General features: G+C 41.5%; 1 protein-coding gene across 1 annotated transcript in view; it reads left to right on the forward strand.

Annotated features, from left to right (window-relative positions):
• Window positions 1-21,581, forward strand: part of impdh1a (IMP (inosine 5'-monophosphate) dehydrogenase 1a) — a 42,069-nt gene that overhangs the window by 16,132 nt on the left and 4,356 nt on the right. Inside the window, exons 5-14 of the mRNA XM_061916782.1 lie at window positions 5,605-5,653; window positions 8,651-8,752; window positions 8,848-8,922; window positions 12,373-12,579; window positions 12,645-12,732; window positions 12,800-12,999; window positions 16,230-16,320; window positions 16,542-16,637; window positions 18,381-18,524; window positions 18,654-18,795. Of these exons, the coding sequence (XP_061772766.1) occupies window positions 5,605-5,653; window positions 8,651-8,752; window positions 8,848-8,922; window positions 12,373-12,579; window positions 12,645-12,732; window positions 12,800-12,999; window positions 16,230-16,320; window positions 16,542-16,637; window positions 18,381-18,524; window positions 18,654-18,795 (1,194 nt within the window). The remainder of the gene's footprint in view (window positions 1-5,604; window positions 5,654-8,650; window positions 8,753-8,847; window positions 8,923-12,372; window positions 12,580-12,644; window positions 12,733-12,799; window positions 13,000-16,229; window positions 16,321-16,541; window positions 16,638-18,380; window positions 18,525-18,653; window positions 18,796-21,581) is intronic.

A 21,581-nucleotide genomic window follows, 5' to 3' on the forward strand; every position in this document is an offset into this window, starting at 1 on the left:
ATGGAGGATTATTTCGAGTAATACTACTTTCGAGGATGACTGAGTGCAGCTATGGACGTTAAAAGCTGCCTGACTTTGCGTGAGATAATAGTGTCACTGTAGTTTCCCTAATGGGGGGATGAATGCAGGGTTTATCATTGCGGGAGGGATGTAATTCCAAGCATTTCAGCAGCTTTAAAAATGAAATGATGATACATGTTTAGTTTAAAAAAAATAAAGTTTTTTTATGAAAACAAAAGCTAATATAATGATCGCAATATTAGGCATATTTGGACAACATAATAAGATCCAATACAAGTGCTTAACCTAAAAAAAATCAACCACTGTACTGCAAAAAGAGTTGACAAAATATAAGATCCAAATATTATATTTAAGGGGGAGAAAAAGAGAACTAAAAACTAGTGAAATTAATCCGTCCACACAGGTAGGTAATTTTACTTGATAAAACATCATATATATATATATATATATATATATATATATATATATATATATATATATATATATATATATATATATATATATATATATATGTATATGTATATATATATATATATATATATATATATATATATATATATATATATATATATATATATATATATATATATATCCATCCATTTTCTACCGCTTATTCCCTTTCGGGGTCGCGGGGGGCGCTGGCGCCTATCTCAGCTACAATCGGGCCATATATATATATATATATATATATGTATGTATGTAGGTGTGGGAGAAATCACAAGACTACCTCATAGCGGGCGGCATAGCTCGGTTGGTAGAGTGGCCGTGCTAGCAACTTGAGGGTTGCAGGTTCGATTCCCTCTTGTGCCATCCTAGTTACTGCCGGTGTGTCCTTGGGCAAGACACTTTACCCACCTGCTCCCAGTGCCACCCACACTGGTTTAAAATGTAACTTAGATATTGGGTGTCACTATGTAAAGCGCTTTGAGTCACTTGAGAAAAGCGCTATATAAATATAATTCACTTCACTTCACTTCATCTCTACAGAACTGTTTCATTGCGCTCTACCACGGTATCGAGCACTATTCTCTGGATAATCCAATCAAGACATATATATATATATATATATATATATATGTATATATATATACATACATATATATATATATATATTTATTTATATATATATATATATATATACATACTCATATACATATATATATATGACAGTCAACAGTATAAATATGGAGGTGACCTTGGGTCACAGCAGCAGTTTAAGTGTCTTTAGTGATCAAAGGTGAAAAGTGTCTACAGTGATGGTTCACAGTTCGGGGGTGGTCAAGGTAGCTGTCTTTTGTTCAAAAAGACCAAAGTAAAAACGGGGAGGGGGTTAGCATTCACAAGCCTGATGGCCTGTGGGTAAAAATTGTTTGTCAGTCTCATAGTCCTGGATTTCAGGCTCCTGTATGATCTGCCTGATTGTAAGAGGCTGAAGAGACTGTGCTCGGGGTGTGTACTGTCCTTGATGATGTTGTGTGCTCTCCTGGTGGCCCTGTTAAAGTACATGTCCTGTAGTGAGAGGAAGGCTGCTCCTGATCACTCGCATGGAGTGCCTTCCTGTCCTTAGCAGTGCAGTTTCCATACCAGACCGTGATTGAGCTGGTAAGGACACTCAACCGTACTTCTATAGAAATTGCTCAGAATTTTGGGTGGCATGCTAAATTTTCATTCTTAGGAAGTACAGTCGCTGCTGGGCTTTCTTTATTGTTTGTTGGGTGTTGTGATCCCAGGTGAGGTCTTCGCTGATGTGGGTCCCGAGGAATTTAGAGGTTTTCCCCATGTCCACCTTTGTCCCCCACCCATGTACAGAAGTGTGTACTGTGCACTCCTTCTCCGTGGGTCAATAATCATCTCCTTGGTCTTGTCTGTGTTCAAGGAGAGATTATTATCCTGACACCAGGCCACCAGTTCCGCTACCTCCCTTCTGTACGCTGCCTCAGCTCCCCCGGTGATCAGTCCGACGACCGTAGTATCATCCGCAAACTTGATGATACTGGTGTTGTTCTGGGAGGCCACACAGTCGTGTGTGAAGAGAGTGTACAGTAGGGGGCTCAGCATGCAGCCTTGGGGGGTCCCTATACTTAGAACCTTTGTGCCTGATGTCTGCTTGCCGATTCTGACTGACTGGGGCCGGTTTGTGAGAAAGTTCAGGACTTAGTCACAGAGAGTTGGTGTCAGACCAACAGTGAGGAGTTTAGCAGTGAGTTTTTGTGGGATGACCGTGTTAAAAGCAGAGCTGTAGTCGATGAATAATAGCCTGGCATAGGTGTCCTTGCCCTCTAAGTGTGTGAAGGTGGTGTGGATGACGGTGTTGACTGCATCCTCAGTCGACCGGTTCTGCCGGTAGGTAAACTGTAGAGGGTCCAGTGTGTCTGGGATGGTCTTCTTGATGTGTGACATGACTATCCTCTCGAAGCACTTCATCACTATTGGGGTGAGTGCAACAGGGCGATAGTCATTCAGACAGGTCACAGTGTTTTTCTTTGGCAGGGGCACGATGGTGGTGGTCTTGAAGCAGGTGGGCACAACAGCTTGTGCGAGTGACAAGTTGTATATGTCAGCAAGTACGTCAGCCAGCTCTGATGAACACACCCTGACGGCCTGGCCAGGGATGTTGTCTGGGCCGGCTGCCTTCCGTGGGTTTGTTCTCCTCAGAACTGTACGTACCTCTGCTGTTGTCACAGTGAGTGGTGGGTCCTGCGTGCGCTCCGTGCTCAGAACCCCTCTCTGTTGGGTGGTGTTGAGGACCTCGAAGCGGGCGTAGAACTCATTCAGCTCATCTGGCAGTGAGCGTTGGTCTTTTGTGACCCCCCTGCTCCCCTGCTTGTAGTCTGTGATGTGTTCACAATACGAAGGTCCTGCAGTCCTGGGTTTAATCCCAGACTCGGGATCTTTCTGTGTGGAGTTTGCCTTTTCTCCCTGTGAATGCGTGGGTTCCCTCCGGGTACACCGGCTTCCTCCCACTTCCAAAGACAAGCACCTGGGGATAGGTTGATTGGCAACACTACATTGGCCCTAGTGTGTGAATGTTGTCTGTCTATCTGTGTTGGCCCTGCGACGAGGTGGCAACTTGTCCAGGGTGTACCCCGCCTTCCGCCCGATTGTAGCTGAGATAGGGAATAAGCGGTAGAAAATGGATGGATTTGATATACATATATATATATGTATATACATATATATATATATATATATATATATATATATATATATACAAACCCCGTTTCCAAATGAGTTGGGAAATTGTGTTAGATGTAAATATAAACAGAATACAATGATTTGCAAATCCTTTTCGTCCCATATTCAATTGAATGCACTACAAAGAAAAGATATTTGATTTTCAAACTCATATTTGCAAATAATAATTAACTTAAAATTTCATGGCTGCAACACGTGCCAAAGTAGTTGGGAAAGGGCATGTTCACCACTGTGTTACATCATTTTTTCTTTTAACAACACTCAATAAACGTTTAGGAACTGCGGAAACTAATTGTTGAGGCTTTGAAAGTGGAATTCTTTCCCAATCTTGTTTTATGAAGCGCTTCAGTCGTTCAACAGTCCGGGGTCTCCACTGTCGTATTTTATGCTTCATAATGCGCCACACATTTTCGATGGGAGACTGGTCTGGACTGTAGGCAGGCCAGTCTAGTACCCGCTCTCTTTTACTCCGAAGCCACACTGTTGTAACATGTAGCTTGGCATTGTCTTGCTGAAATAAGCAGGGGCGTCCATGATAACGTTGCTTGGACGGCAACATATGTTGCTCCAAAACCTGTATGTACCTTTCAGCATTAATGGTGCCTTCACAGATGTGTAAGTTACCCATGCCTTGGGCACTAATGCACACCATACAATCACACATGCTGGCTTTTCATCTTTGTGCCTAGAAAAATCCGGATGGTTATTTTTCTCTTTGATCCGGACCACACAACGTCCACAGTTTCCCCCAAAAAACTGAAATGTGGACTCGTCAGACCACAGAAATCTTTTCCACCCTGCATCAGTCCTTCTTAGATGATCTCAGGCCCAGAGAAGCTGGCGTCGTTTCTGGGTTTTGTTGATTTCGCTTTGCATTGTAGAGCTTTAACTTGCACTTACAGATATAGCTACAAATTGTATTTATTGACAGTGGTTTTCTGAAGTGTTCCTGAGCCCATGTGGTGATATCCTTTAGAGATTGATTTCGGTTTCTGATACAGTGCTGTCTGAGGGATCGAAGGTGACGGTCATTCAATGTTGGTTTCCGGCCATGCCGCTTATGTGGAGTGATTTCTCCAGATTCTCTGAACCTTTTGATGATATTATGGACCGTAGATGTTGAAATCCTTAAATTTCTTGCAATTGCACTTTGAGAAACGTTTTCTTAAACCGTTTCACTATTTGCTCACGCAGTTGTGGACAAAGGGGTGTACCTCGCCCCATCCTGTCTCGTGAAAGACTGAGCATCTTTTGGGAAGCTGTTTTTAAACCCAATCATGGCACCCACCTGTTCCCACTTAGCCTGCACACCTGTGGGATGTTCCAAATGAGTGTTTGATGAGCATTTCTCAACTTTATCAGTATTTATTGCCACCTTTCCCAACTTCTTTGTCACGTGTTGCTGGCATCAAATTCTAAAGTTAGTGATTATTTGAAAAAAAAAAAATGTTGTCTTTGTAGCATATTCAACTGAATATGGGTTGAAAAAGACTTGCATGTCACACCTATGGATCATGTTCTAAAGTTAATGATTATTTGCAGAAAACAAGATGTCTATCAGTTTGAACATCAAATATCTTGTCTTTGTAGTGCATTCAACTGAATATGGGTTGAAAAGGATTTGCAAATCAATGTATTCCGTTTATATTTACATCTAACACAATTTCCCAACTCATTTGGAAACGGGGTTTGTATATATATATATATATATATATATATATATATATATATATATATATATATATATATATATATATATATATATATATATATATATATACATATATATATATATATATAATGACACAATTTTTAAACGAAAATAGAGAAAATATCAAATTTTGTGCTAAAATTAAGACTATGATTTAAAGTCAACAACTAAAAATTAGATAGGTTGATTGGCAACACTAAATTGGCCCTAGTGTGTGAATGTGTCTATCTGTGTTGGCCCTGTGATGAGGTGGCGACTTGTCCAGGGTGTACCCCGCCTTCCGCCCGATTGTAGCTGAGATAGGCGCCAGCGCCCCCCGCGACCCCGGAAGGGAATAAGCGGTAGGAAATGGATGGATGGAACTAAAAATTAGTGAAAAGCTTTTAAAACTACAAACATTTTGGGGAATGACATTTTAGATCTGGGCACATGGCAAACAGTTGGCGGTGTAAAGTGACAATTACTTTTGATTGACAAAGAAGTATTATCAAAACAATATGTTACTTTTGTTTCAAAAACATTCAATCCAACTCTTGTTGATCCAAACTGAGCAGTATTAGTTTGTAAACAATAAGACCATGAGGTGTGTCAAAGCAATTGTTCTAAAAAGCTTAAATGTGTTTGCATGCTCTAGCTTCTACTTCCAGGTGACAAAATGTTTGTTTTCCTCCCCCCAGTGACTTCTTGATCCTGCCCGGGTTCATAGATTTTACATGTGATGAAGTGGTGAGTATCATTTCTCTTTTTTACAACTCTGCAAGGCTGTCGTCATTTTATCCTCATCTACTCCGGCTCTATTGCTCAGTGAGATTTGCAAACTCTACTGGGACTGGGACTTCATGCGCAGGTCACATGGGTTCTTGCTGAGCGAGCAGGTGCTCATAAATTGGTCACACCTGTGTCCTCCAACACCGAGCAAGAGACTCTGGCTTTTAATGATCGTGTGTTAGTTGTTAGGTTCTTTGTGTGGCCGCCTAAAAGCAAAACTTGCATTTGGTTAACAAATGTGCAGCAAACGCGACACTACAGAGATGGTGTTCTGTGGGAAATGCTAAACGACCTAATCTACCAGCGTTACACACCTTTGTTGAAATACAGTGGGGCAAAAAAGTATTTAGTCAGCCACCGATTGTGCAAGTTCTCCCACTTAAAATGATGACAGAGGTCTGTAATTTTCATCATAGGTACTCTTCAACTGTGAGAGACAGAATTTGAAAAAAAAAATCCAGGATTTTAAAGAATTTATTTGTAAATTATAGTGGAAAATAAGTATGGAAGGAGGTTTTGGCTCAAAATCTCGCAATACATGGCCCCATTCATTCTTTCCTTAACACGGATCAATCGTCCTGTCCCCTTAGCAGAAAAACAGCCCCAAAGCATGATGTTTCCACCCCCATGCTTCACAGTAGGTATGGTGTTCTTGGGATGCAAGTCAGTATTCTTCTTCCTCCAAACACGACGAGTTGAGTTTATACCAAAAAGGTCTATTTTGGTTTCATCTGACCACATGACATTCTCCCAATTCTCTGCTGTATCATCCATGTATCCATTTTGGTATAAACTCAACTCGTCGTGTTTGGAGGAAGAAGAATACTGAGTTGCATCCCGAGAACACCATACCTATTGTGTAGCATGGGGGTGGAAACATCATGCTTTGGGGCTGTTTTTCTGCTAAGGGGACAGAACGATTGATCCCTGCTAAGGAAAGAATGAATGGGGCCGCCATGTATCGTGAGATTTTGAGCCAAAACCTCCTTCCATCAGTGAGAGATTTGAATGGTTGACCAAATATTTATTTTCCACCATAATTTACAAATAAATTCTTTAAAATTCCTACAATGTGAATTCATGGATTTTTTTTCTTTCACATTCTGTCTCTCACAGTTGAAGTGTACCTATGATGAAAATTACAGACCTCTGTCATCATTTTAAGTGGGAGAACTTGCACAATCGCTGGCTGACTAAATACTTTTTTGCCTCACTGTATATCACCCTACTTTGGTGCTGTGGTTTTCCTTTCCTGCAATACAGTACACTCTGTACTGTTTACATCAGACCTGGGCAAATTAAGGCCCGGGGGCCACATGCGGCCCGTTACGCTTTTCAATCTGGCCCTCTGGACATTCCAAAATGATTTTTTTCGATCTTTAAGATGGAAACAGGAGCTGCCATTATGATTTCAAATGACCGTAAGTCTTCACCTATACTAGGGGTCGGCAACACAAAATGGTGAAAGAGCCATATTGGACCAAAAATACAAAAAAAACTAAATCTGTCTGGAGCTGCAAAAATGAAAAGCCATACATGAGTGTTATAATGAAGGCTACACATGACATAAGTATCTATATTAGTAATATTCGCCTACTATCAAAATGACTTTAAAAGTTTTATAAAAATGTCATGATGAAGACAACACATGATGTAAGTGTCTATATCAGTTTTATTAACCTACTATCAAAATGACTTTAAAAGTCTTGTATAAGTGTTATAAGGAAGGCAACATATGATGTGAGTGTCTATATAAGTTATATTAGCCTACTATCAAAATGACTTTAAAAGTTTTATATAAATGTTATGATGAAGACAACACATGATGTAAGTGTCCATATTAGCCTACTATCAGAATGACATTGAAAGTCTTACAAAAGTCTTATAATGAAGACAACACATGACGTAAGTGTCTATATTAGTTTTATTCGCCTACTATCAAAATGACTTTAAAAGTCTTATACAACAGTTATAATGAAGACAACATATGATTTAACTGTCTATATTAGTTATATTCGCCTACTACCAAAGTGACTTTAAAAGTCCTATATAAGTGTTATAATGAAGACAACACATGACCTAAGTGTCTATATTAGTAATATTAGCCTACTATCAAAATGTCTTTAAAAAGTCTTATATGAGTCTTATAATGAAGGCAACACATGACATAAGTATATATATTAGTTATATTTGCCTACTATCAAAATTACTTTAAAAGTTTTATATAAGTGTTATTGAAGGCAACATATGATGTAAGTGTCTATATAAGTTATATTAGCCTACTATCAAAATGACTTTAAATGTCCTATACAAGTGTTATAATGAAGACAACACATGACCTAAGTGTCTATATTAGTAATATTAGCCTACTATCAAAATGACTTTAAAACATTTTATATAAGTGTTTTGATGAAAACAACACATGATGTAAGTGTTTATATTAGCCTCCTGTCAAAATGACTTTGAAAGTCGTAATAAAATCTTATGATGAAGGCAACATATGATGTAAGTGTCTATATTAGTTATATTAGCCTACTATCAAAATTACTTTAAAAGTCTTGTACAAGTGTTATAATGAAGGCAACACATGATGTAAGTGTCTATAATGTGAATTTCTGGATGTTTTTTTCTCATTCTGTCTCTCACAGTTGAAGTGTACCTATGATGAAAATTACAGACATCTGTCAACATTTTAAGTGGGAGAACTTGCACAATCGGTGGCTGACTAAATACTTTTTCGCCTCACTGTATATACAGTATAGGCGTAATATGATCAAACTTTATTGTTTGTACCAACTGTAATATTTTATTGCTAGACATAGGGAGACCGGAAAATAAAAGGTTACAGTAATCGAGACGAGACGTAACGAATGCATGAATAATGATCTCACTGTCGCTAGAAAATATGTTTCCATCACTGCTATTTAAATGCTTTTGTTGCTTGCTCTTTTGTAGGATCTAACCTCTGCATTAACAAGAAAGATCACTCTTAAGACACCTCTTATTTCTTCCCCCATGGATACTGTCACAGAATCATCCATGGCCATCGCTATGGCAGTGAGTGCATCATCGGGTACCCACTTTGCAAGTTGGAATCCTTTTTATTTTAAATATTATCGTTTTGTTTTTTTTTTCTCCTGCCTACGATTCAGTTGATGGGTGGGATTGGAATAATTCATCATAACTGTACTGCTGAGTTCCAGGCCAATGAGGTTCGCAAAGTCAAGGTAAGATAAGAAGTCATCGATGATAGTGAGGTATCACGAATGAAACTAAAAAAGATGTTCACCTACACAATGTTTAAAAAAAAAAAAAAAAAAAAATTACCTAGGTGGTCTACACCAGTGTTTTTCAACCACCGTGCCGTGGAACACTAGTGTGCCGTGGGATACAGTCTGGTGTGCCATCTAATTTCACCTATTTGGGTTAAAAATATATTTTTCACACCAGTGATGTGTTGCTGTTGAGTTATTTTGGATGCTTCGTCAACGTCTTTCATAATGATTGTACAAACCCCGTTTCCATATGAGTTGGGAAATTGTGTTAGATGTAAATATGAACCGAATACAATGATTTGCAAATCCTTTTCAACCCATATTCAGTTGAATGCACTACAAAGACAAGATATTTGATGTTGAAACTCATAAACTTTTTTTTTTTTTTCAAATAATAATTAACTTAGAATTTCATGGCTGCAATACGTGCCAAAGTAGTTGGGAAAGGGCATGTTCACCACACTGTTACATCTCCTTTTTCTTTTAACAACACTCAATAAACGTTTGGGAACTGAGGGAACTAATCGTTGAAGCTTTGAATGTGGAATTATTTCCCTTTTGGCTTGGCATTGTCTTGCTGAAATAAGCAGGAGCGTCCATGAAAAAGACGGTGCTTAGATGGCGGCGTATGTTGTTCCAAAACCTGTATGTACCTTTCAGCATTAATGGTGCCTTCACAGATGTGTAAGTTACCCATGCCTTGGGCACTAATGCACTCCCATACAATCACAGATGCTGGCCTTTGAACTTTGCATCAATAACAGTCTGGATGGTTCGCTTCCCCTTTGGTCCGGATGACAATTTGAAATGTAGACTCGTCAGACCACAGAACACTTTTCCACTCTGCATTAGTCCATCTGAACCTTTTGATGATATTATGGACCATAGATTTTGAAATCCCCACATTTCTTGCCATTGCACTTTGAGAAACGTTGTTCTTAAACTGTTTGACTATTTGCTCACGCAGTTGTGGACAAAGGGGTGTTCCTCGCCCCATCCTTTCTTGTGAAAGATTGAGCATTTTTTGGGAAGCTGTTTTTATACCCAATCATGGCGCCCACCTGTTCCCAATTAGCCTGCACATCTGTGGGATGTTCCAAATAAGTATTTGATGAGCATTCCTCATACTTTATCAGTATTTATTGCCACCTTTCCCAACTTCTTTGTCATGTGTTGCTTGCATCAAATTCTAAAGTTAATGATTATTTGCAAAAAAAAAAATGTTTATCAGTTTGAACATCAAATATGTTGTCTTTGTAGCATATTCAACTGAATATGGGTTGAAAATTATTTGCAAATTCTTGTATTCCGTTTGTATTTACATCTAACACAATTTCCCAACTCATATGGAAACGGGGTTCGTAACAGGACTGAGTCTATCTATCTATCTATCTATCTATCTATCTATCTATCTATCTATCTATCTATCTATCTATCTATCTATCTATCTATCTATCTATCTATCTATCTATCTATCTATCTATCTATCTATTTATCTATCTATCTATCTATCTATCTATCTATCTATCTATCTAACTTAGGCAGCACAGTGTACAGGGGTTAGTGCGTGTACATCACAATACGAAGGTCCTGGGTTCGATCCCCGGACTCGGGGTCTTTCTGTATGGAGTTTGCATGTTCTCCCCGTGACTGCGTGGGTTCCCTCCGGGTACTCCGGCTTCCTCCCACCTCCAAAGACATGCACCTGGGGATAGGTTTATTGGCAACACTAAATTGGCCCTAGTGTGTGAATGTTAGTAAAAGTTAAAGTACCAATGATTGTCACACACACTCTAGGTGTGGTGAAATTATTCTCTGCATTTGACCCATCACCCTTGATCACCCCCTGGCAGGCGAGGGGAGCAGTGGGCAGCAGCGTTGGCCGCGGCTGAGAATCATTTTTGGTGATTTAACCCCCAATTTCAACCCTTGATGCTGAGTGTCAAGCAGGGAGGTAACGGATCCCATTTTTACAGTCTTTGGTATGACTCGGCCCAGGGCAGACACTCTAACCACTAGGCGAGTGTGAATGTTGTCTCTCTATCTGTGTTGGCCCTTGTCCAGGGTGTTGGCCCTTGTCCAGGGTGTACGCCGCCTTTCGCCCAAACGCAGCTGAGATAGGCTCCAGCGCCCCCCATGGGTAGCGGTAGAACATTAATGGATAGAAGTTTAATTATAGGAAGCAGGGACAGGCAGGAGTACATACAGTGGGGCAAAAAAGTATTTAGTCAGCCAGCGATTGTGCAAATTCTCCCACTTAAAATGATGACAGAGGTCTGTAATTTTCATCATAGGTACACTTCAACTGTGAGAGACAGAATGTGAAAGAAAAAAATCCAGGAATTCACATTGTAGGAATTTTAAAGAATTTATTTGTAAATTATGGTGGAAAGTAATTATTTCATCAACCATTCAAAGCTCTCACAGATGGAAGGAGGTTTTGGCTCAAAATCTCACGATACATGGCCCCATTCATTCTTTCCTTAACACGGATCAATCGTCCTGTCCCCTTTGCAGAAAAACAGCCCCAAAGCATGATGTTTCCACCCCCATGCCTCACAGTAGGTATGGTGTTCTTGGGATGCAACTCAGTATTCTTCTTCCTCCAAACACGACGAGTTGAGTTTACACCAAAATGGATACATGAATGATACAGCAGAGGATTGGGAGAATGTCATGTGGTCAGATGAAACCAAAATAGAACTTTTTGGTATAAACTCAACTCGTCGTGTTTGGAGGAAGAAGAATATTGAGTTGCATCCCAAGAACACCATACCTACTGTGAAGCATGGAGGTGGAAACATCATGCTCTGGGCCTGTTTTTCTGCTAAGGGGACAGGACGATTGATCCGTCTTAAGGAAAGAATGAATGGGGCCATGTATCGTGAGATTTTGAGCCAAAACTTCCTTCCATCAGTGAGAGCTTTGAGTGGTTGACCAAATACTTATTTTCCACCATAATTTACAAATAAATTCTTTAAAATTCCTCCAATGTGAATTTTTAATTTTTTTTTTCACATTCTCTCTCTCACAGTTGAAGTGTACCTATGATGAAAATTACAGACCTCTGTCATCATTTTAAGTGGGAGAACTTGCACAATCGGTGGCTGACTAAATACTTTTTTGCTCCACTGTACATTTCATTTCCTTGGGACTCAAATACCACTGGATTTTCCTATGAATAGTTTTGATGTAGTTTTTACATCGGATGCCATTCCCGACACAACCAAGGCCAGGAATTGAACCCATCAAAGGCAGAACTGTCTACCAATGCACCACAATGCATAATTTATATTAGCCGACGGTATAGTAACAAGTAGCTACCTGTTTCTTAACATTTCAAACAATTTTCAAGACTTTCTGAAAAGCAAACCTCAAACATTTTTTTTTTGTTTATTTCAGAAATTTGAGCAGGGTTTCATCACAGACCCGGTGGTAATGAGCCCCCGGCACACGGTAGGAGACGTGTTTGAGGCTAAGATACGCCACGGTTTCTCAGGAATCCCCGTTACGGAGACCGGCAAGATGGGCAGCAAGCTTGTCGGCATTGTTACCTCCAGAGACATTGACTTTCTGTCTGAGAAGGACCATGACAGACCCCTGGAGGAGGTGTGTATGTGCAGTCAATCAAAGAAATACTCACGTTTAAGACTCCATTTGACCCTTCTCCATAGGCAATGACAAAAAGAGAGGATTTAGTGGTTGCGCCTGCGGGTGTCACACTAAAAGAGGCAAATGACATTCTACAACGTAGCAAAAAAGGTACATATGAGGTGTGGTCGAGGAACAATGATCCACACTTGAATCCAAAAATCTTCTCCTTTTATAGGTAAACTTCCAATTGTCAATGACAGTGACGAGCTGGTCGCCATCATTGCCAGGACCGACTTGAAGAAGAACAGAGACTACCCTCTGGCTTCCAAGGATTCCCGCAAACAGCTTCTTTGCGGAGCTGCAATCGACACCAGGGACGACGACAAATACAGACTGGACCTCCTCATGCAGGCTGGAGTCGATGTCGTGGTCCTGGTGGGTTTTGACAGCATTGTTGTTAAGCTCAACTTTATGGACAAACACTAATTGCCCGAACAGGAAATGAAAATAAATCAGATATTTTTGTAAACAATGCTTTTTTTAAATACTTAATATTATAGGACAGGGATTGTCAATCTGGACCAGGAATATAATTCCTAAAAACACTTGGGTGCTCTGGTTGAATAGAGAAACTTGGACCACTGATATCACGTTTGCATTGACATTTCACTTTGCCAAAAAAAAATTGAACACTTGAGTCCATCCATCGATCCATCTTCAACCGCTTATCCAGAATTGGGTCGCGGGGACAAGAGCTCCAGCAGACTCCCCCAGACTTCCCTTTCCAGAGCAACATTAGCAACTTCCTCCTTGGGAACCCTGAAGCGTTCCCAGGCCAGAGAGGAAATGTAAACCCTCCATCTGGTCCTTGGCCTGCCGCGGGGTCTCCTAACAGTGGGTCGTGCAACGAGGACCTCCCTAGGGAGACGCTCGTGAGGCATCTGAATGAGATGCCCGTACCACCTAAGCTGGCTCCTTTCCAAGCGAAGGGGCAGCGGCTCTACTTCGAGTCTCTCTCGGGTGACTGAACTTCTCACCCTATCTCTAAGGGAGATTCCAGCCACCCTTCTGAGGAAACTAATTTCGACGGTTTTTATCCGGGATCTTATTCTTTCGGTCATGACCCACACTTCATGTCCATAGGTGAGAATAGGAATGTCGATACTGCAGCTCAATAGACCGAGAGCTTTGCCTTCTGGCTCAGCTCTTGTTTTGTCACAACAGTGCAGCAGAGAGACTGCAATATTGCTCCAGCAGCTCCGAATCTCCGGATGATTTCCTTCTCAATCTTTCCCTCACTCGTGAACAAGACCCCAAGATACTTAAACTCCTCCACCTGGGACAGAGTTTCGTTCTCTACCTGGACTGTACAAACCATCGATTTCCTGCTGAGAACCATGGCCTCAGATTTGGAGATGCTGATCCTCATTCCAGCCGCTGAACATTCGGCTGCGAACCGATCCAGTGAGAGCTGAAAGTCACGAACCAAAAGTGCCATCAGGAAAACATCATCTGCAAACAGCAGTATACGTCTCGCTCCCCCCGAGACGTATACCCTCTCCACCATGGTCACGATTCTGCCTACAAATCCTGTACATGAAAATCACAAACACTTGAGTCCAAACTTGTGAGTCACTTAACTGGGGCGTTCTTCCAGCGAAGGAGCAGAGGCTCTACTCCGAGTCTCTCTTGGGTGACTGAACTTCTCACCCTATCTCTAAGGGAGATGATTCCAGCCACCATTCTGAAAAAACTCAGTTCGACGGCTTGTATCCACGATCTTATTCTTTCGGCATGACCCACACTTCATGACCATAGGTGAGAGTAGGAATGTAGATACTGTAGCACGGTAGACCAAGACCTTTGCCTTCTGGCTCAGCTCTTGTTTCGTCACAACAGTGCGGCAGAGAGACTGCAATATTACTACCCCAGCTGCTCCAATTCTCTGGCTGATTTCCGACTCAATCTTTCCCTTGCTCGTGAACAAGACCCCAAGATACTTAAACTCCTCCACCTGGGACAGAGTCTCGTTCTCTACATGGACTGTACAAACCATCGGTTTCCTGCTAAAAACCATGGCCTCAGATTTGGGGATGCTGACCCTCATTCCAGCCGTTGAACACTCGGCAGCAAACTGATCCGGTGAGAGCTGAATGTCACGAACCAAAGGTGCCATCGGGACCACATCCTCTGCTAAAAGCAGTGACGCAACCTTTTGCCCCTGAGACGTACACCCTCTCCACCATGGTCACGACTGCCTAGAAATCCTGTCCATGAAAATCACAAACAATTAACTCCAAACTTGTGATTCATTTAATTGGGGCGTTCTTCAAGGCACCCCTTTAAGTCCTGTACTTTTTGGCAGTTAAACATTTGTTTTCATAATGTGATTCATCAAAGCTATGACTACGGTGTTTCTGTAGCTTGTCTGTTTCAATTTTTTAGTTATACGAGTGGTGTTCCTCAAGGTTCCGTTTTAGGTCCTCCTTTTTTCATCATTTAAACTTGTCAACCAGTGACCCGCAAGTTCAGTTAAAAAAAAAAAAGTGTACATTTTTGCAGTAGTTTCTTAAAAAAACTAGTGTGCTGTCAAGGAAGAAGTCCAGCCCCCCCAGTCCTTAGGTTTCTGGAAATGTGTCCCTTAAACCAATTTCGATATATATATATCTACACACGCCCTTTGTAGGGTATAGGCTTTTTGTGTGGGTATTTTCAAGCGTATGTGACCAAAATAGAATCAATATGTATCAATTGTTTTTGCACTTAACTAACAATTTACTGGGCTGAATTCACACTTAACCAAACCGGGCGGTATAGCTCGGTTGGTAGAGCGGCCGTGCCAGCAACTTGAGGGTTGCAGGTTCAATCCCCGCTTCCGCCATCCTAGTCCCTGCCGTTGTGTCCTTGGGCAAGACACTTTACCCACCTGCTCCCAGTGCCACCCACACTGGTTTAAATGTAAAAATTAGATATTGGGTTTCACTATGTAAAGCGCTTTGAGTCACTAGAGAAAAAGCGCTATATAAATATAATTCACTTCACTTCACTTCACTTAAACTGTTATGGTTGTGGTGAAGAAGGAGCTGAGCTGGAAGGCAAAGCTCTCAATTTACCGGTCGATCTACTTTCCCATCCTCACCTATGGTCACGAGCTTTGAGTTATGACCGAAACGACAAGATCACGGGTACAAGCGGCCGAAATGAGCATCCTCTGCCGGGTGGCGGGGCTCTCTCTTAGAGATTGTCTGAGAAGCTCTGTCATCCGGCAGTTGCTCAAAGTAAAGCTGCTGCTCCTCCACATGGAGTGGAGCTAGATGAGGTGGTTCGGGCATCTGGTCAGGATGCCACCCCAACGCCTCACGAGGGAGGTGTTTCGGTCACGTCCGACCGGTAGGAGGCCACGGGGAAGACCAAGGACCCGTTGGGAAGACTATGTCTCCCGGCTGGCTTAGGAATGCTTTGGGATCCCCTGGGAGGAGCTGGGCGAAGTGGCTGGGTTAGAGGGAAGTGTGGGCTTCCCTGCTTAGGCTGCTGCCCCCGTGACCCGACCTCGGATAAGCGGAAGAAGATGGAAGGATTGTTGTAACCTTTGACTTATTCCCAGAGCAATTTAAAGCTGTTCAGCGCTGACAGTGACTTCTTATTCATCTTCTCATTTTCACTAGGACTCCACCCAGGGAAACTCTGTGTATCAAATCAACATGATCAACTACATTAAACAGAAATATCCTGAACTGCAGGTGGTTGGAGGGAATGGTGAGATTGGTCTTGTTTACTGTGGAATCTCGTTTACTGAACATAGTGTTTTGATCTGTGTTGGCCCTGTGATGAGGTGGCAACTTGTCCTGGGTGTACCCCGCCTTCCGCCCGAATGCAGCTGAGATAGGCTCCAGCACCCCCCCGTGACCCCGAACGGGACAAGTGGTAGAAAAATGGATGGATTTAAAAATGTTTGTCCTTGTCTGTTGTCCCTCTAGTTGTGACAGCTGCTCAGGCTCAAAACCTCATTGATGCAGGTGTTGATGCCCTCAGGGTCGGCATGGGCTGCGGTTCCATCTGCATCACCCAGGAAGGTAAAGTGCTTTGTAAAGGTGTCTGTTTGCCTATAATAGTTTTTAATGTGTACACCATAACTATGGTGCAAAAAGTGGGTATGCACCATGTGCGGTGCATAGGGTTGTCTTTAGGGCTGGGCGATATATCGCGGGTTTGTCTCTGTGCGATATAGAAAATGACTATATCGTGATATCCGAGTATACGTTCTCACGCTGTTGCTTTTAGCTGCGGGCATTACACTGCATGCGTTTCCCACTCTTTCTTGTCTCTCCTCACAGAGCCTTAAAGGCCTCCTGAAATGAGATGTTCTTATTTAAACGGGGATAGCAGGTCCATTCTATGTGTCATACTTGATCATTTCGCGATATTGCCATATTTTTGCTGGAACGATTTAGTAGAGAACATCGACGATAAAGTTTGCAACTTCTGGTCGCTAATAAAAAAGCCTTGCCTGTACCGGAAGTAGCAGACGATGTGCGCGTGACGTCATCGCTCCCGTCCAAAGGCAAAACCCAGTAACTCAATTTTGGTCAAAACTGAGCTGATAATAATTTTGGAGTTCCTGGGTGATATGCTTTACATTAGTGTATGCGATATTGTAATTTGTTCCGTAAGTAAGCTGTTGCTACCACATAACCGCGTAGATTCAACAGAAAAACCTAGTATCTCAAGGGACCAATCGGAGCTTCTTTGTCAGTCGCCTTATTGTCTTTAATGAGACATTTGCACGAATGGGGGCCGACGGTCAACCCGATTATGTGATTTTATGGCACGAGGGGATATTTGGAAGATTGGCCCAGGACTTTGCAAGCACCTTCATTAAATGTATTGTTCTTGATTCTTCCCCTTGCATACTCTTTTGGGCAGATAACTGCGGAGGTCAAAATAAAAACTGGACGCTGTACACGGTTCTTGCCCAATGTGCAAACGCAGAATGGGGCCCACCCGAGATTGTGATAAAATATCTGGAGAAAGGGCACACGTTCATGAGAGCAGATTCAATCCATGGCTCAATCGGCAAGAAAATGAAAGCTCAAGAAAACATCTATATGTGACTTTGATGGCAGCACAAGTTGCTCCAAAACCTGTATGTACTTTTCAGCATTAATGGTGCCTTCACAGATGTGTAAGTTACCCATGCCTTGGGCACTAATGCACCCCCATACCATCACAGATGCTGGCTTTTGAACTTTGCATCGATAACAGTCTGGATGGTTCGCTCCCCCTTTGGTCTGGATGACACGATGTCGAATATTTCCAAAAACCATTTGAAATGTGGACTCGTCAGACCAGAGAACACTTTTCCACTTTGCATCAGCCCATCTTAGATGATCTCGGGCCCAGAGAAGCCGGCGACGTTTCTGGATGTTGTTGATAAATGGATTTCCTAATAAGTGTTTGATGAACATTCTTCAACTTTATCAGTATTTATTGCCATCTTTCCCAACTTCTTTGTCACGTGTTGCTGCCATCAAATTCTAAAGTTAATGATTATTTGCAAAAAAAAATGTTTATTAGTTTGCACATCAAATATGTTGTCTTTGGAGCATATTCAACTGAATATGGGTTGAAAATTATTTGTAAATCATCGTATTCCGTTTATAATTACATCTAATACTATTTTCCAACTCATATGGAAACAGGGTTTGTATTAACAACTGTTCTTTTCAGATTAAAATGTTAAGTGTTTGAATGGTTAAAAAATATATTTATATAATTATTTTTCACCGAAGTTGGACTTTTTTGTTTTTGCGCCCCAGTCATGGCATGTGGACGACCACAAGGCACATCAGTGTACAAGGTGGCTGAATACGCCCGCCGCTTTGGAGTGCCCGTGATTGCTGACGGGGGCATTCAGACTGTTGGGCACGTGGTCAAAGCGCTGGCTCTGGGAGCGTCGACAGGTACGAGAGAAAGAAACGACCTCATTATCTGCAACAAAGTGTCTGCCTTTGCAAATACCATATATTTGACAGTTTTTTTATTGTGGTTTTGTAGTTCTTCTTGCCATTTCTTCCGTTTTCTCTGCTTAGTGATGATGGGCTCGCTGCTCGCCGCCACCACGGAGGCTCCAGGAGAATATTTTTTCTCTGATGGGGTGCGTTTGAAAAAGTATCGAGGAATGGGCTCCTTGGATGCCAAGGAGGAAAACAACAGCCAGAAACGCTACTTCAGGTGGGGACCCGGAACCTATTTTGCATAATTTTTGTACAATACCCAAAAGTAGTAAAGTTCTCACATTGTGTAAATGGTAAATACAAACCCCGTTTCCGTATGAGTTGGGAAATTGTGTTAGATGTAAATATAAACGGAATACAATAATTTGGAAATCCTTTTCAATCCATATTCATTTGAATGCACTACAAATACAAGATATATGATGTTCAAACTCATAAACTTTGTTTTTTTTGCAAATAATAATTAACTTAGAATTTCATGGCTGCAACACGTGCCAAAGTAGTTGGGAAAGGGCATGTTCACCACTGTGTTACATCACCTTTTCTTTTAACAACACTCAATAAACGTTTGGGACCCGAGGAAACTAATTGTTGAAGCTTTGAAAGTGGAATTCTTTCCCATTCTTGCTTGATGTACAGCTTAACATGTTCAACAGTCCGGGGTCTCTGTTGTCGTATTTTAGGCTTCAAAATTTTCAGTGGGAGACAGGTTTGGACTGCAGGCAGGGTTTGCTGCTAGCGGGGTGTATAAAATAATCATTGTGTCATGGATACAAAGGATTATGGGTATTTGTTGTGTTGCATTTATGTTGTGTTACTGGGAGGATGTTCTCCCGAAATGTGTGTGTCAATCTTGTTTGGTGTGGCTTCACAACGTGGCGCATTTTACTAAGAGTGTTACATTTTTTTATATCACAACCATTAGTGTACTTTGTCACCCAGTATGCCTTGCAGTCATGTGCGTGTTGCTGCGGAAGCCACACACAACATGATGCTGGACTGACAAACAGATCGTACATGTTGTAGAAGGCGACAAAGCCAATGACTTCATAGCACGCCCTAATACTTATTATCTGGGTGACTGCCTGCAGTCATTCTACAGAATATTATCTTCTCCTATTGTCTTCTTCGCTTTGTGACACGGGTCTTAAATGTCTCTTTGTAAAGGATACCGATCCCAGAACCGTGTATATAGAATATTTCCAGATGGTTCAACCGCCACCCGCCCGAATCTAATTAAAATCTATTTTTTCGTCAGGTCACCCGCCCGACCCGCGGTTTATCCGCGGACTCCGCGGATGAGACCGCAAAACTCGATCTCTACGCCACGTTGTTGTAACACGTGGTGTGGCATTGTCTTGCTGAAATAAGCAGGGGCGTCCATGATAACGTTGCTTGGATGACAACATATGTTGCTCCAAAACCTGTATGGACCTTTCAGCATTAATGGTGCCTTCACAGATGTGTAAGTTACCCATGCATTGGGCACTAATACACCCCCATACCATCACAGATGCTGGCTTTTGAACTTTGCGCCTAGAACAATCCGAATGGTTATTTTCCTCTTTGTTCTGGAGGACACCACATCCTCTGTTTCCAAATATAATTTGAAATGTGGACTTGTCAGACCACAGAACACCTTTCCAGTTTGCATCAGTCCATCTTAGATGAGCTCAGGCCCAGCCAAGCCGGCGGCGTTTCAGGATATTGTTGATAAATGGGTTTGGCTTTGCATGGTAGAGTTTTAACTTTCACTTACAGATGTAGCGACAAACTGTAGATACTGACAGTGATTTTATGAAATGTTCCTGAGCCCTTATGGTGATATTCTTTACACACTGATGTCGGTTTTTGATGCAGTACTGCCTGAGGGATCAAAAATCCATAATATCATTGCTTTCGTGCAGTGATTTCTCCAGATTCTCTGAACTTTTTGATGATTTTACGGACCGTAGATGGTAAAATCCCTAAATTCCTTGCAATAGCTCGTTGAGAAATGTTGTTCTAAAACTGTTCGACAATTTGCTTACAAAGTGGTGACCATCGCCCCATCCTGGTTTGTGAATTACTTGGCATTTCATGGAAGCTGCTTTTATACCCAATCATGGCACCCACCTGTTCCCAATTAGCCTGCACACCTGTGGGGTGTTCCAAATAAGCATTTGATGAACATTCCTCAACTTTATCAGTATTTATTGCCACCTTTCCCAACTTCTTTGTCACGTGTTGCTGGCATCAAATTCTTAAAGTTAATGATTATTTGCAACAAAAAAAAACAAATATCAGTTTGAACGTCAAATATGTTGTCTTTGTAGCATATTCAACTGAATATGGTTTGAAAATGATTAGCAAATCATTGTATTCCGTTTATATTTACATCTAACATAATTTCCCAACTCAAATGGAAACAGGGTTTGTAAGAACAGAATACAAATCCTTTTCAACTTATATTCAACTGAATAGACAGCAAAGACAAGATACTTAACGTTGTAACTGAGAAACTGTGTAATTGTTAGCAAATATTAGCTCAGTTGGAATTTGATGCCTGCAAAATGTTCCAAAAAAGCTGGCACAAGTGGCAAAAAAGACTGAGAAAGTTGAGGAATGCTCATCAAACGCTTATTTTGAACATCCCACAGGTGAACAGGCTAATAGGGAACAGGTGGGTGCCATGATTGGGTATTAAATCAGCTTCCATGAAATGCTCAGCCATTCACAAATAAGGACGGGGAGAGGGTCACCACTTTGTGAACAAATGCGTGAGCAAATTGTCCAACAGTTTAAGAACAAAATTTCTCAACGAGCTATTGTCTGTAATATCATCAAAAGGTTCAGAGAATCTGGGGAACTCACTGCACGTAAGCGGCTAAGCCCGTAATCTTCGATCCCTCAGGCGGTACTGCATCAAAAAGCGATATCAGGGTGTAAAGGATATCACCACTTGGGCTCAGGAACACTTCAGAAAACCACTGTCAGTAACTAAAGTTTGTCGCTACATCTGGA

Source organism: Nerophis ophidion, linkage group LG12, assembly GCF_033978795.1.
Source record: "Nerophis ophidion isolate RoL-2023_Sa linkage group LG12, RoL_Noph_v1.0, whole genome shotgun sequence".
Taxonomy (NCBI): domain Eukaryota; kingdom Metazoa; phylum Chordata; class Actinopteri; order Syngnathiformes; family Syngnathidae; genus Nerophis; species Nerophis ophidion.